This window comes from Lynx canadensis, chromosome E1 (genome assembly GCF_007474595.2).
Source record: "Lynx canadensis isolate LIC74 chromosome E1, mLynCan4.pri.v2, whole genome shotgun sequence".
In the NCBI taxonomy this organism is placed as follows: Eukaryota; Metazoa; Chordata; class Mammalia; order Carnivora; family Felidae; genus Lynx; species Lynx canadensis.
Window position 1 is genome coordinate 4,000,907 of NC_044316.2, and position 14,040 is coordinate 4,014,946.

Genomic DNA, 14,040 nt, shown 5'->3' on the forward strand with positions numbered 1-14,040 from the left:
ATTTTTCAGGTTTGGGCCACCTTTCCTGATACGGGAAGACAGAGCCATTTCCTGGGTCCAGCTCCAACAATGCATTCTCAGTAAGGTCCGCTATCTCATGAAGAGTGAGGCCCCCCTCCAGGTCAGTGTGTGTGCATGTGTTGTGGTGGCTAGAGATGGGGGTAGGCATCTAGGAGTAGCTCGGGACAGACAAGAATTTGCTGTTAATGAGAGCATTCAGGGGCGCCTAGGTGGCTCAGTCGGTTGAGCATCCGACTTCGGCTCAGGTCACTATCTCACAGTTCGTGGGTTCGAGCCCTGCATCAGGCTCTGTGCTGACAGCTCGGAGCCCGGAGCCTGCTTTGGATTCTGTGTCTCCCTCTCTCTCTCTGACCCTCCTCTGCTCATGCTGTGTCTCTCTCTATCTCTCTCACAAAAATAAACATTAAAAAAATTTTTTTTTAAATAACAAACTCAAAGGCAAAACCCCTTTTGGCCCTGCTCATTCATTTATTCTCAGATTGGTAGTTTCCAAATAAAAACGATATGCGCTGAAACCATTCCTTTTAGCCCCTAGAGTATCAGACAATATTCCGATGGCTGCTTGCAACAGACAATGTCAAAATTTTGAGGGACAGGTCGGGAGCCCCAGAATGTCAATTCCCTCTGACTATTCTGTATGTCAGGACTTCATAATCCGTGCTCCTTCCTGCTCAGGGAAGACCATACATTTAATTCAGGATTTACGTGAAATAACACTTTGTCAAAGACCTTCTCCGCATCCATACCCACCTTTATCTCTTAAAGGATTTTTTTTGTTTTTTGTTTTTTGTTTTTTTTTTGCTCTACAGACTGCCCAGCAGATCTGCCGTGGTGCCCAAATTAGAGATTCTAACTTCTCTCTAAGTAGGTCAGAATCTCTTGTAATAGCTCCAGGTTTCCCCGAACCCTGTGCTCCTGATTTTTGCAAGTGTGAGACCACGTTTATGTGACGGTTGAACTCTGCTGTCTTCCTTCTCCACCTGGTCATACCCGCACTTTGCTTCCGCACCTCCCCGGCCAGTTAGTTTTCAGAAGCCCCTGGGGCAATCAGTGGGGCCAGCAAAATGCTAATAGAGGCAGCCTCGCACTATGGATGCTTTTTTACAGACTCATTGGTACATGTGTGGATGGGCCTGATTTTCTGTAGGAATGACGTGTTCTGAATGGTTGTGAGGCTCCTAGGAGAGCCCATCCGTTTGACCACGTTTCAGCACCATATTAAATCCTGGCTCGGGGTGGTGATCATTTGAAAAGAACACACTGAGAATTCTTAACCTTGAGCCAAAGAGATTAAAAGTAGTGAAGGTTCAGGGCGCCTGGGTGGCTCGGTCGGTTGAGCGTCCGACTCTTGATTGAGGCTCATGATCTCACGGTTTGTTGGTTCGAACCCTGCATCAGGCTCTGAGGTGACAGTGCAGAGCCTGCTTGGGTGTCTCTCTCCCTGTCTCTCCCCCTCTCTCTCTCCCTGCCCCTCCCATGTACTCTCTCTGTCAAAAAATAGATAAAATAAACTTTAAAAAGAAAACGAAAAAAAAAAGGAAACAATGAGGGTTCTAAAATGAATTTCCCTAGCTACGAATGAAGGACAGGAGAATGTCTTACAGAAATAACCTATCTGGTGGACAGAATGAATTTGTTGGGAGGGAAGTTTCTTTGTTTTTCTAGTTACAGCTGAGGTCATCTCTGACCATTTTAAGAACTATATTTGCTTTACTTGAACACTCCATAGATTTTGTTTTTAATTTGTTTTTAATGTTATTTTTGAGAGAGAGAGACAGACCATGAGTAGGGAGGGGCAGAGAGAGAGAGAGAGGGAGGGAGACACAGAAGCCAAAGCAGGCTCCAGGCTCCAAGCTGTCAGCATAGAGCCCGATGAGGGGCTCGAACATACAAACTGCGAAATCATGACCTGAACCAAAGTCAGGTGCTCAACAGACTGAGCCACTCAGGTGACACCACCCACCCCCGTTGATTATTTTTAATGGTGGTAAAATATATAGAACATTTTAACCATTCACGAATGTACATTCGTTATATTCGTGATGTTGTAAGACCATCACCATTATCCTTACCCCAAATTTTCATCATCCCTACAAAAACTCTGCGCCCATGTGATGACTCCCCAAGCCCCCAGCCCTTTGCCCCTGGCAGCTTCCACCCTGCTTTCTGTCCCTATGAATTTGCCTACTCTACCTATCTCATAAAGCAGAATCATGCAGTATTTGTCCTTCCGTGTCTGGCGTAGAGCCTTTCCAAGCTCCACACATGCTGCAGCAGATGTCAAGATTTCCTTCCTTTTTAAGGCTGAGTAATATTCCATTGCGTGTGTAGACCACAGGGTGTTTATGCACTCATCTGTTGATGGACGCTTGGGTTGTTTTCACCTTTTGACTTTTGTGAATAATGTTGTGTTTTGTGAATGTTTAAGACTGCCTTCAATTTCAGAAATGTTAGAATATGGAAAAAAACACCCACACACCTTAGAATAAAAACAGATGTAGTGTTTCCCTATGTGGCTTGTTTTGAAGTGTGTAAATACTCACTAAGCATTTCCTATGTAAAATAGATGCTAACTGGGGCACCTGGGTGTCTCCATTGGTTGGGTGTCCTACTTCAGCACAGGTCCTGATCTCACTGTCCGTGAGTTCGAGCCCCGCATCGGGCTCTGTGCTGACAGCTCGGAGCCTGGAGCCTGCTTGGGATTCTGCGTCCCTCCCTGCTCACACTCTGTCACTCTCTCTCAAAAATGAATAAACATTAAAAACTAATAAATAAAACACTGTTCATGGTTTTGGAAGATTTAATGTATTACACGGTGTTAGATCACCACATTAAAAGGTACAGTGTGGGGCGCCTGGGTGGCTCAGTCGGTTAAGCGGCCGACTTCGGCTCAGGTCATGATCTTGCAGTCCGTGGGTTCAAGCCCCGCGTCGGGCTCTGTGCTGACAGCACAGAGCCTGGAGCCTGTTTCAGATTCTGTGTCTCCCTCTCTCTGACCCTCCCCTGTTCATGCTCTGTCTCTCCCTGTCTCAAAAATACATAAAACGTTAAAAAAATTAAAAAAAAAAAAAAGGCACAGTGTGTATCTTCTGGAAAAAACAAAGACCTTTGTATCTCTAGGTTGTGAATACTAATTTTTTTTAATGTTTATTTATTTTGAGAGAGAGAGAGAGTGTGTGCTTGTGAGTCTGGGAGGGGCAGACACAGAGGGAGGGAGAGAATCCCAAGCAGACTCCACACTCAGTGCAGAGCCTGACATGGGGCTTGATCCCACGGCCGTGAGATCATGACCTGAGCTGAAATCAAGAGTCGGATGCTTAACCAGCTGAGCCACCCAGGCACCCCTTGATTACTAATTTTTAAGGGAATACTCAATATAGACTATAAACAAAAAGGGTTACGGTCTTTGAGTAATTTATTTGCACCTGAGAGTCTCGGCGAAATCAACGTGACGATAAGCCGGTGGCTGTGTTTTTGTCTCAGCAGAACCCGGGGTCTCTGTTCTCCATCCGGGTGGTGGGGCTTTCTCTGGCCTGCAGCTACTTATCCCCCCAGGACAGCCATCCCCTCAGTCACTGGGCAGTTGACAGGTAAGAGGACTGTTCCAGATTTGGTGAGAGAATGAGTGCAGTTGTATTTGACCGGGCTCTTTTGAGGTTCTGGGTTAGTAAATTGGTTGTAATCTGAGCTGCTCTTGATAACTTGCCTTCCAGTCCGGCCACTCGTGTTAGGCCCTTAGACACATTCTGTGTCTTCAACCCATAGGTCTGGCCACTTTGAAGATGAGGGGTCACCGAGGTTCCCAGGGATTAGTTGACTCACTCCTATGTGTGGAGCTAATGGCCGAGCCTGAACTGGAACCCATTTCTGCCTGAGCGAGAAACCCAAATGCGTTCAGTTAGGTCATGCTTCTGAATTGAGCCTGGATGTCCCGTCTGGGGTAGAGGAGAATTCTGCTCAAACCAAAGAACACTCTGGGTGCGACTGAGGCATAAAGCCGGTGTGTCCACCCCCACGGCCGTGCCAGGCAGCACCCACGGGCACCGTGATACCGGAGAGGCGGTTTCACTCTACGACTTTTCTAGCGCGTTTGCTCCTTTTCCCACAGACACAACGCGGTCCATCCCATCTTTAACTTCCTGGCTCGGTCCGCAAAAGCTGAACGAATCTATAACGTAGACGTGATATTGTGGTTTCCAATAAGAAATAGTATTGGGTCTCGCGACACAGAGCGCAGAAGACCCTTGGGATGCTTTTGGTGGTAACGGCCCCTTTCAACCACACCTGAGTTTATATGATTGTGGTGTCTTCTGGAAAGAACCTAAGGATGGGGCCTGGTTGCCAGGACAGGCAGTCATGTGATTAAAGGTTGGAACTACCAGTCCCATCCCCAGACCTCCGGGGAGCCAAGAGGGGCTGGAGATGGAATTCAGTCCCCAATAGCCGATGATTAATCAATCATAGGCATGATCTGAGCAGAAATCAAGAGTTGGACGCTTAACTGAGCCATCCAGGTGCCCCATGTAATATTTTTTTAAAACACGAAAGGCCTAGGGGCGCCTGGGGTGGCTCATTCAGTTAAGCATTTGACTTTGACCCAGGTTATGATCTCGCGGTTCGTGGGTTCGAGCCCCCACATTGGGCTCCATGCTGACAGCTCAGAGCCTGGAGCCAGTTTCAGATGCTGTGTCTCCCTCTCTCTCTGCCCCTCCCCCACTCACGCTCTGTCAAAAATAAACATTAAAAAAAATAAGTAAATAAAGACCTGGGGTGCCTGGATGGCTCAGTCGGTTAAGCGTCCAACTTTGGCTCAGGTCATGATCTCCCGGTCCGTGATTTCGAGCCCCGCGTTGGGCTCTGGACTGATAGCTTGGAGCCTGGAGCCTGTTTCAGAATCTCTCTTTCTCTGTCCCACCCCGCTCATGCTCTGTGTCTCTCTCTCTGAAAAATGAATAAACCTTAAAAAGAAATTAAAGGGGCGCCTGGGTGGCTCAGCCGGTTGAGCGTCCGGCTTCGGCTCAGGTCATGATCTCGCGGTCTGTGGGTTCGAGCCCCGCGTTGGGCTCTGTGCTGACAGCTCAGAGCCTGGAGCCTGTTTCAGATTGTGTCTCCCTCTCTCTCTCTGCTCCTCCCCCACTCGCGCTCTGTCTCTCTCTCAGAAATAAACGTTAAAAAATTTTTTTTTTTTAAATTAAAATTAAAGGCCTGTTTGCCTCTCCCCCATTAGAGACCCGTATCTCCAGCCTAAATTTATCCCTGAGATACAGCCTGCCTCCCCCACCCCCACCCCTGTCCTGCTTAACCGTCTCTCAGATGTGCCATCCAAACGTTTGCTGCTCGGAGCTCTTCCTGCTCAAGCCTCTCCTCCTCCTCTCCTCCTCCTGTCTCCTGTGTCAAAATGGTGGCCATGTGTCTACTGAGGGACCCAAGCTGGAAACCTGACAGCCATTCTTGTGTCCTCTTCCTCATTTTCCCTCACCTTCAGCCCATCCTCAAGCCTTCTTGTTCCGAACCCTGGCAGCTACTCAGCTCTGCTCCCCGTGTCCACGTTCACCGCCAACGCCTGGGTTTGGGCCCATGGAGCCTCTTGGCTCGATGCTCCGGGAGCCTCCAGACCAGGGGCCCTTCCCTCCCTTCCCTCCGGTGGCCCACGGGGTTACGGTCCACGCTTCCGGTGGCAGAGCTCGCCACCCGCCCCTATCTCCCTGTGTGGCGTGCCCCTCACCGGGCTGAGGTCATTCCAGCGCAAGCCCTGCCCTCTGCTCCCGCCGAGCCCTCTGCCTGCAGGGCCGTTCTCCCCACCACTCTCCACTCGCCTGGCTGTCTCCTGCTCATCCTATGCAGGAAATCTCTGGGCTCACGGCAGCCCTGGTGTCCTTCCTCCGAGTCCCTATAAACGCTCTGGGCACTCGCAGCCATTGCTTATGCGCGTCTCTCCCGTTAGACGCTGAGCTCCGTCAGAGAGGGTAGAGGGTAGGGATCGTGTCCGTGTGATGCTTGGAATCTCACCCTCCTTCCATAAACCCCGAGTGCTGCCCTCTTTCCTTTGAGTCAAGGCCGGGATCAGGAGGGGAGATCGTGCTGTCTCCTGAACGGTGTTTCCACGCGAGGGGCAAACTCCACGTTGTTAGACCCATACCTCTCCCTTTTTTGCGCCCCCAGGGGTTTTGTAGGACAGAATTCGGGCCTGAAGCTACCAGCTCTTTCTGCCCTCCCAATGTAGATGCCAACCAAAAAGTAGACTGAGGGTTGAGGCCGAGGGAGCTCGGTACTTTGGGTTTATCCGTGAGGCTGAGTCGAGGATGTGGCTCAGATGACAGCGTATCCTGTCGACTGTTTCCCCAGAATGGAATGTCATTGTCTCCCGTCAGCAGGGCTCGCTGAACTGGGAGGGCTCGCCCCAGACACACCTCGTTCTGTGCCCCCCCCACCCCCTCTTGCTCAGCACGCTGTTAACGCAATTCCAGCCCAGACCTGGCAGTGCTCACCTACAGGATTTTGTACCTTCCGTGAGCTCAAAGCCTGTTTTAGAATGCTCCTGGTGACAGTTAGGGACGCATGTGACACCCCCACTTTTTTCTCGTGATACATTATTTACTTATTTTTTACTATTTACTTATTTTGAGAGAGAGAGAGAGAGAGAGAGACAGAATACGAGTGGAGGAGGGGTAGACGGAGAGGGAGACACAGAACCCGAAGCAGGCTCTGGGCTCCGAGCTGTCAGCACAGAGCCCGATGCGGGGCTCGAACTCACGAACCGTGAGATCATGACCTGAGCCAAAGTAGGATGCTTAACCGACTGCGCGCCCCAGGCGCCCCTCTTGTGATACATTCTAAACGCTCGGGTACAGACAGACGTTGTCGTCACTCGTCTGTGTCTTGTGGATTTCGGGACAAAGCTTCGCCCTCTCCGCTCACTCCTTGACTCGTCTGAAACGGGCTGAGCCCAAGCAGCTGGGAAGAGCTTACGGGTTGGTTTACCCTGAGAGTTTCTGCGTCTTTGAGGGTCCGGAAGGGGAAGGCCTTTGAGGCCATGGATGCGGTCGAGAGGTGCCTGTTCCGCATTGCGGTAGAAGCAAAGTTAGAGGCCCGTAGGAGGCGTCGTCGGAATTGGGGCGTCACATAGGACACCCAGGTGGCACTGCCCTCTAGACACCGAGAAGATGGCTGAGGCTTCAGTGGGAGAGTGGATCTGTGTCCTTGCTCACAAGGGAGCCAGTGGAGAACGGTCAGGGGTGGTGGGTTCCGGACGAAGCCTTCAGCAGACCCAACTCCCCAGATGCCCAGCCTCGGTTACCCTCAGTTTTGCTGCTTCTGTTTGGAACAGCGGGTCCTGGGGTTGGAGGCAGAGGTGTGGGAAGGAGGCCCCGTGCTTTCTGATGGGCTCCCCGTTCTCTCCTCAGGGCTCTGCACCCCAGGAGGCCAGGAGGCCCCCCGCACGTCAAACTGGCCGTGGAGTGGGATAGTGATGCCAAGGGGCGGTGAGTTCAACAGCACTGGGCTCCAGCGGGGAGGAGAGAAAGGCCTGCCTGTACACATAAGTCTGCCTGTGCCCGGTTCCCCCCAATGTGACTGAAGGCAGTGCACACGCCTCCTTAATCCCACGTGATCCAGGCCTCTGAGAAACGCTAATGACAATTGTGTGCATTAAAAAAAAATTTTTTAATGTTTATTTATTTTTGAGAGAGAGAGAGAGAGAGAGAGAGCGAGCACAAGCAGGGGAGGGGCAGAGGAAGAGGGAGACACAGAATCCGAAGCAGGCTCCAGGCTCTGAGTTGTCAGCACAGAGCCCGATGCAGGACTCGAACCCACGAACTGTGAGATCATGACCTGAGCCGTAGCTGGGTGCTTAACTGACTGAGCCACCCAGGTGCCCCCTAAGTTTCTGGTTTTTTTGAGCATGCCCTGTGTTGGTCAAGTGAACCTTGTGGTCCAAGAGGACTATTCCAGGTGTATCCTATAAGTCTGCATGCCAGTTAGCAGGAAGGAGAAGGGAGAGGGCCAAGAGATGCTTCCTTTTCTTAAAGGGCACTTACCAAAAGGTTCATACATCACTTTTTTATTGAGGAAAGAGAGGAAAACAAAAATTGTGGGGCAACCAGCAGCTTCTAGGACATGTGTTTTTTGTTTGTTTTTTAGAAATTTTTTTATTTTTTATTTTGGTTTTTAATTTTGTTAATGTTTATTTACTTTTGAGAGAGAGACAGAGACAGAGACAGAGTGCGAGTGGGGGAGGGGCAGAGAGAGAGGGAGACACAGAATCCGAATAGGCTCCAGGCCCCGAGCTGTCAGCACAGAGCCGGACGCGGGTCTCGAACTCACAAACCGTGAGATCGGTTGTGGAGCTGGCTACCAGCTGGAGCTGGTAGGGGAGACCCCGGGAATTCTCGTCAAAGAGAGTGAGCGCCAGCTGGGGCGGCTTGGCCTCCCCTGGTGGGTGCCGTGAGGAGCGACAGGTGAGAAGCCCCAATGCCGTCGGCTTCCTCTCCCGGCAGCCTGTTCGGGAGCCCCCAGGAGGAGCGGGTCCAGGACGCGGAGAGCGTGTGGCGGCAGCAGGAGGCGCACCAGCAACCCAGCTGCACCCTGGACGAGTGCTTTCAGTTCTACACCAAGGAGGAGCAGGTGTCTCCCGGAGGGAGGGTGCACGCCCGGGGCTGCGAAGGGGGCGGGTGGCCGCGGTGCGGCGGAGCGGGGTGCCTCACCGTCCTGGTGGTTTCCTTTCCAGCTGGCTCAGGACGATGCGTGGAAGTGTCCACACTGCAAGGCCCTCCAGCAGGGCACGGTGAAGCTGAGTCTCTGGACCCTGCCTGACATCCTCATCATCCACCTGAAAAGGTTCTGTCAGGTGGGCGAGAGGAGAAACAAGCTGTCCACGCTGGTGAAGTTTCCGCTCTCCGGCCTCAACATGGCCCCCCACGTGGCCCAGAGAAACGCGGGCCCCAAGCCCGCGACAGGCCCCTGGCCTTCCTGGGAGCGGCCGGCCTGCCTGCCCGCCAGCTGCCCGTGGGACTTCCTGTACGACTTGTATGCCGTCTGCAACCACCACGGCGGTCTGCAAGGTGGGCATTACACAGGTGAGCCTCGCCTCCCGGTTTGTGGCGGCCGTGGTCACGTGTCCGTGACTGCGGCCCGAGCTCCAGGATGCCCCGGGAAGAGGTGCCCCCGCGAGGCCGAGCTTACCCCGGCACTGGGCATACGCAGACCCCTCGGCCGCCGCACGTCAGGCACCTGCCAGAGAGCAGGGGACCGGGTCCACGCCGTAACGTTGAGTTGGGATGGTGGTTGGAACATCAGCTTAGCTGCAGCCTGAGCGTTTGGCCCCAGCAAATATGGGAGGGCCACCGATGGAGCCCGAGAGAGGCGCGTTAATCCTCGTCTGTGGTTCAACACACGGTGTCTTATTTATCAGGTCTGGTGTTTTTTATTTCTGGGGCATACGTTTAACTGCCCTCCCTCAGAGGAGCTTGAGAGGGGTGGACAGCAGCAAAGACGGAGACAGACGGCTGGGTGACTAGTTCACGATCAGGCACCATGGCCTGTGCTATTCGAGAACAACAGACTGTGTCACGGGAGAAGATGCTTTACGATGTTTCATTTTCGTTCTTGGGAAGTGCACTGTTTCTAAGGTTCCAAGGTAGCTTCGATTTGGAAAGCACCGGGCTGGGTGGAAAATCTGGGACCATCACTCATTCTTTCTTAAGTCAAACTTCAGACACAGCCAGTAAACAGGCATTCAATGCCTGGCATTATGAAAGGGTTTGATTGATTGTTTCAGTGATAGAGGTAAGGCCCCTCTGAGGATAGCGCCTGCTCTCCAAGAGCTAAAGGAATGAGCTGTGTGAATAATGGGCTAATGGGAGGAAGACCATTATGGGCTACTAGCATGGGCAAAGGCCCTGAGGCAGAGTTTGGTGTGTTTAAGAACTGATGAAAGCCCATCATGGCTGAAGTGTAGAGACCCAGGGGTAAGTAACACAAATGAGGCTGGAGAGGTGGGCACTACGTGTAGGCCGTGGACGAGAGTTTGCATTTTTTCCAAAGCGTAACGGGAAGCCATTACAAGGTTTTAGGCAAAAGAATAATAAAGACATAATCTAGTTCGCAAGTTGAGGGTGTAGCTCTGCTCTGTGGAAAACAGGTAGAGTAGAAGTTGGGAGTTCCGGTTAGGAATTTCTGGGGCTCAAATCAGAGATGGTGTTGGCCGGGACTCGGGGGACTCAGGAGGTGACAGTTGGGGTATTCGAGATGCATTTTGGAAGTCGAATCAGCCAGATTGCCTTTTGGACTGCGTGTGGGGTGGAAGGGAAGGGGAGGGCAAAGATGAGCCCCTAGGTGCCTGGTTTGGGTTGGTGCAGGGCTCAGCTAATGATGGCCTGCCGGCCAAATCCAGTCCAGTACCTGATTTTGCATAGCCTGCGAGTTAAAATATGATTTTTACATTTCAGAAAGTGGCAAAGTATATATATGTGTGTGTGTGTATATATATCATATATGTGTGTGTGTGTGTATATATATATATATATATATATATATATGCACACAGAGACTGGCCATATGTGATCTGTAAAGCCTAAGCTATATATATATATATATATATATATATATGTATATATATATATATAATATATATGTAATATATATGTAAATATATATATAAGTATATATATAAATATATATAAGTAATATACATATTATATATGTACATATATATAATATATATGTATATGTAAGAATATATATAAAATATGATTTTTACATTTCAAAAAGTGGTAAAATATATATATGTGTATATATATACATGTGTGTATATATACGTGTATATATATATATACGTGTGTGTGTATATATACATTATGTGTGTGTGTGTATATATATACATATATATATATGCACGCAGAGACTGGCCATATGTGATCTGTAAAGCCTAAGCTATATATATTATATATGTACATATATATAATATATATGTGTATATATAAACATATATATAAAATATGATTTTTACATTTCAAAAAGTGGTAAAGTATATATATGTGTATATATATACGTGTGTGTATATATATATACGTGTATATATATGTGTGTGTGTATATATATATTATATATGTGTGTATACATATATATATATATATGCACGCAGAGACTGGCCATATGTGATCTGTAAAGCCTAAGCTATTTGCTATGTGGCTCAGTGCAGAAAAGTGGGCTGACCCTGTATTCTTGGGTGATGGTACCTTTCACTGAGATGTGGAGGGAAAGGAAAAGAATGTTTTGTCACAATTGTTTCAAAGGTGGTAAGAATCTTACTTATGGACATTTTCCTAAATGTTTTGCTTTAGTTCTTAGGCAGGAAAGAAGCATACCATAATCCCAAAAGCGTTGTTTTCAGTGGCATACTGAATCAGAGATGTGCATCTCGAAACTTCTCAAGGAGCAGGGCGAATGGGGACATTATCGTCTGGCTAAATAATTCGGGGCTCCCTGTTACCGGAGCTTTTGCCCGAGCAGGGGTTCTAACGTAAGGATTCAAACTCAGAGTAACGGCACGCTTTTTATCAGTGAGCAGCTGGGTGTGTAACTGATTGATCTTTCTGATTCCACAAAACTCACTTCTGGCCCAAAACGGACCGATCTTTCCCACTCTGTTACAAACACGTCCGTTTTTCAGCTGTGCTGGCGAGAAACGCCTTTCTGTTTTGAAGGGGCTCCAATAACTGGCACGGGGGTTTTGGACTTTTGCAGCCTACTGCCGGAACTCTCTGGACGGCCAGTGGTACAGTTTTGATGACAGCACAGTGGAACCGCTCCCGGAAGATGAGGTCAGTACGCGAGGGGCTTACATCCTGTTTTATCAGAAACGGAACAGCATCCCCCCCTGGTCAGCCAGCGGTTCCATGAGAGGTACGTGCTGTCCCCCCGCAAAGAGAGGGGCACTGGGGAGGTTCCCTGTCACACATCAAGGACCAGGAGAGGTAGGCATGGGTCTGGAAGGGGGAGATCTGACTGCTGCTTGGAGACGTGGGTTCCCATTGGTAGGGATGTGCAATGCACACGGTAAAACCCAAGGGGAAAAGAATACGAATAATAATTTCACAGCAGGTGACTCTTGGTGGTTTTGGGATTTCAGGTTTCCAGGCTCCCTCGTATCGAGCCAGCCTTTATAATTAAGCTTGTGTGACATATTCCTGTGTCCGTCCTATTAGAAAGGGCGGGGCGGTTATTAGGGACTCCGGGTCTCAGCGGGAAAGGTAGCTGCTTAACCCCCTCCAGAGACACATCTAGTAAACAACCTCAGACTTGGAAGTCTGCAGGAAGTTTTTTTTTTTTTAATTTTTTTTTTTTCAACGTTTATTTATTTTTGGGACAGAGAGAGACAGAGCATGAACGGGGGAGGGGCAGAGAGAGAGGGAGACACAGAATCGGAAACAGGCTCCAGGCTCTGAGCCATCAGTCCAGAGCCTGACGCGGGGCTCGAACTCCCGGACCGCGAGATCGTGACCTGGCTGAAGTCGGACGCTTAACCGACTGCGCCACCCAGGCGCCCCTGCAGGAAATTTTTAAAAAGGATCAAAGTTGACCTTTTTATGTGATTTGTTTCACTCTGCAATCCTATCCTTATCTTTGGGATGGGAGAGCTTTTTTTGTTTGTTCGTTTTAATTGCCTCTATGTTCTTCCTAATAATTATTGGAAGGCAGGCAAATTAAACCAAAATGCCCCAGGAGGTCTAAACCCTAATGCAAAGCCTGCCTTTCTCTTTTTTTTTTTTTAATTTTTTTAACATTTATTTATTTTTGAGACAGAGAGAGACAGAGCATGAACGGGGGAGGGTCAGAGAGAGGGAGACACAGAATCCGAAACAGGCTCCAGGCTCTGAACTGTCAGCACAGAGCCTGATGCGGGGCTCGAACTCACGGACCGTGAGATCATGACCTGATCTCGACCGAAGTCGGCCGCTTAACTGACTGAGCCCCCCAGGCACCCCAGGAAAAGCATTTCAGAACTCATCAACACGCTGACCTTTCGGTGCCCAAATGCCTTTCCCTAAATTTTCAGCTTGGTCACGTGGCTAATCCATAGCGGGTTTCTCCTCTGGTCATGACTTTGGCTTGTGTGATTCTGCTTGGGTTGTACCATCCCGGGGCTCGGGGGGGTGGGAGCCTGGCTTCCAGAAGCTCCTTTGGGGACCCCCGACGGGGTGGGGCTGGGTCCAGCCTCCCCTCTGGCTTCCGGAAGCTCCTTTGGGGACCCCCGACGGGGTGGGGCTGGGTCCAGCCTCCCCTCTGGCTTCCGGAAGCTCCTTTGGGGACCCCCGACGGGGTGGGGCTGGGTCCAGCCTCCCCTCTGGCTTCCGGAAGCTCCTTTGGGGACCCCCGACGGGGTGGGGCAGGGTCCAGCCTCCCCTCTGGCTTCCGGAAGCTCCTTTGGGGACCCCCGACGGGGTGGGGCTGGGTCCAGCCTCCCCTCTGGCTTCCGGAAGCTCCTTTGGGGACCCCCGACGGGGTGGGGCTGGGTCCAGCCTCCCCTCTGGCTTCCGGAAGCTCCTTTGGGGACCCCCGACGGGGTGGGGCAGGGTCCAGCCTCCCCTCTGGCTTCCGGAAGCTCCTTTGGGGACCCCCGACGGGGTGGGGCTGGGTCCAGCCTTTCCTCTCTGTGTCCCACAGGTTCCACCAGCTCCTCCTTCTCCGATCACTGGCTCCTTCGACTCGGGAGCAGTAACAGCAGTGCGAGGGGGAGCCTGCTGTCCTGGAGCTCCAGCCCCGGCCCCTCCCGGCCCCCGGCACCTGACCCTCCCGTCTTCACCAACGGCCTCTCCGATCAGGAAAAGGGTATGTCCTATCGTGTCGGTAAGATTGGCCGATTCTATTTTCACTTGCCTTAACGGCCTCTGCTCCTCGGCTTTGAGTGTGAAGGTGTCTGTCAGGGGCGCCTGGGGGGCTCAGTCGGTTGAGCACCCAACTTCGGCTCAGGTCATCATCTCACGGCTCGTGAGTTCGAGCCCCGTGTTGGGCTCTGTGCTG

General features: G+C 50.8%; 1 protein-coding gene across 1 annotated transcript in view; it reads left to right on the plus strand.

Moving 5' to 3' along the window:
* The window catches only part of USP43 (ubiquitin specific peptidase 43), a 45,677-nt gene that overhangs the window by 16,153 nt on the left and 15,484 nt on the right, over positions 1–14,040 (plus strand). Inside the window, exons 7-13 of the mRNA XM_032591197.1 lie at positions 10–121; positions 3,508–3,611; positions 7,425–7,502; positions 8,517–8,643; positions 8,747–9,095; positions 11,764–11,922; positions 13,684–13,848. Coding sequence (XP_032447088.1) covers positions 10–121; positions 3,508–3,611; positions 7,425–7,502; positions 8,517–8,643; positions 8,747–9,095; positions 11,764–11,922; positions 13,684–13,848 — 1,094 coding nt within the window. The remainder of the gene's footprint in view (positions 1–9; positions 122–3,507; positions 3,612–7,424; positions 7,503–8,516; positions 8,644–8,746; positions 9,096–11,763; positions 11,923–13,683; positions 13,849–14,040) is intronic.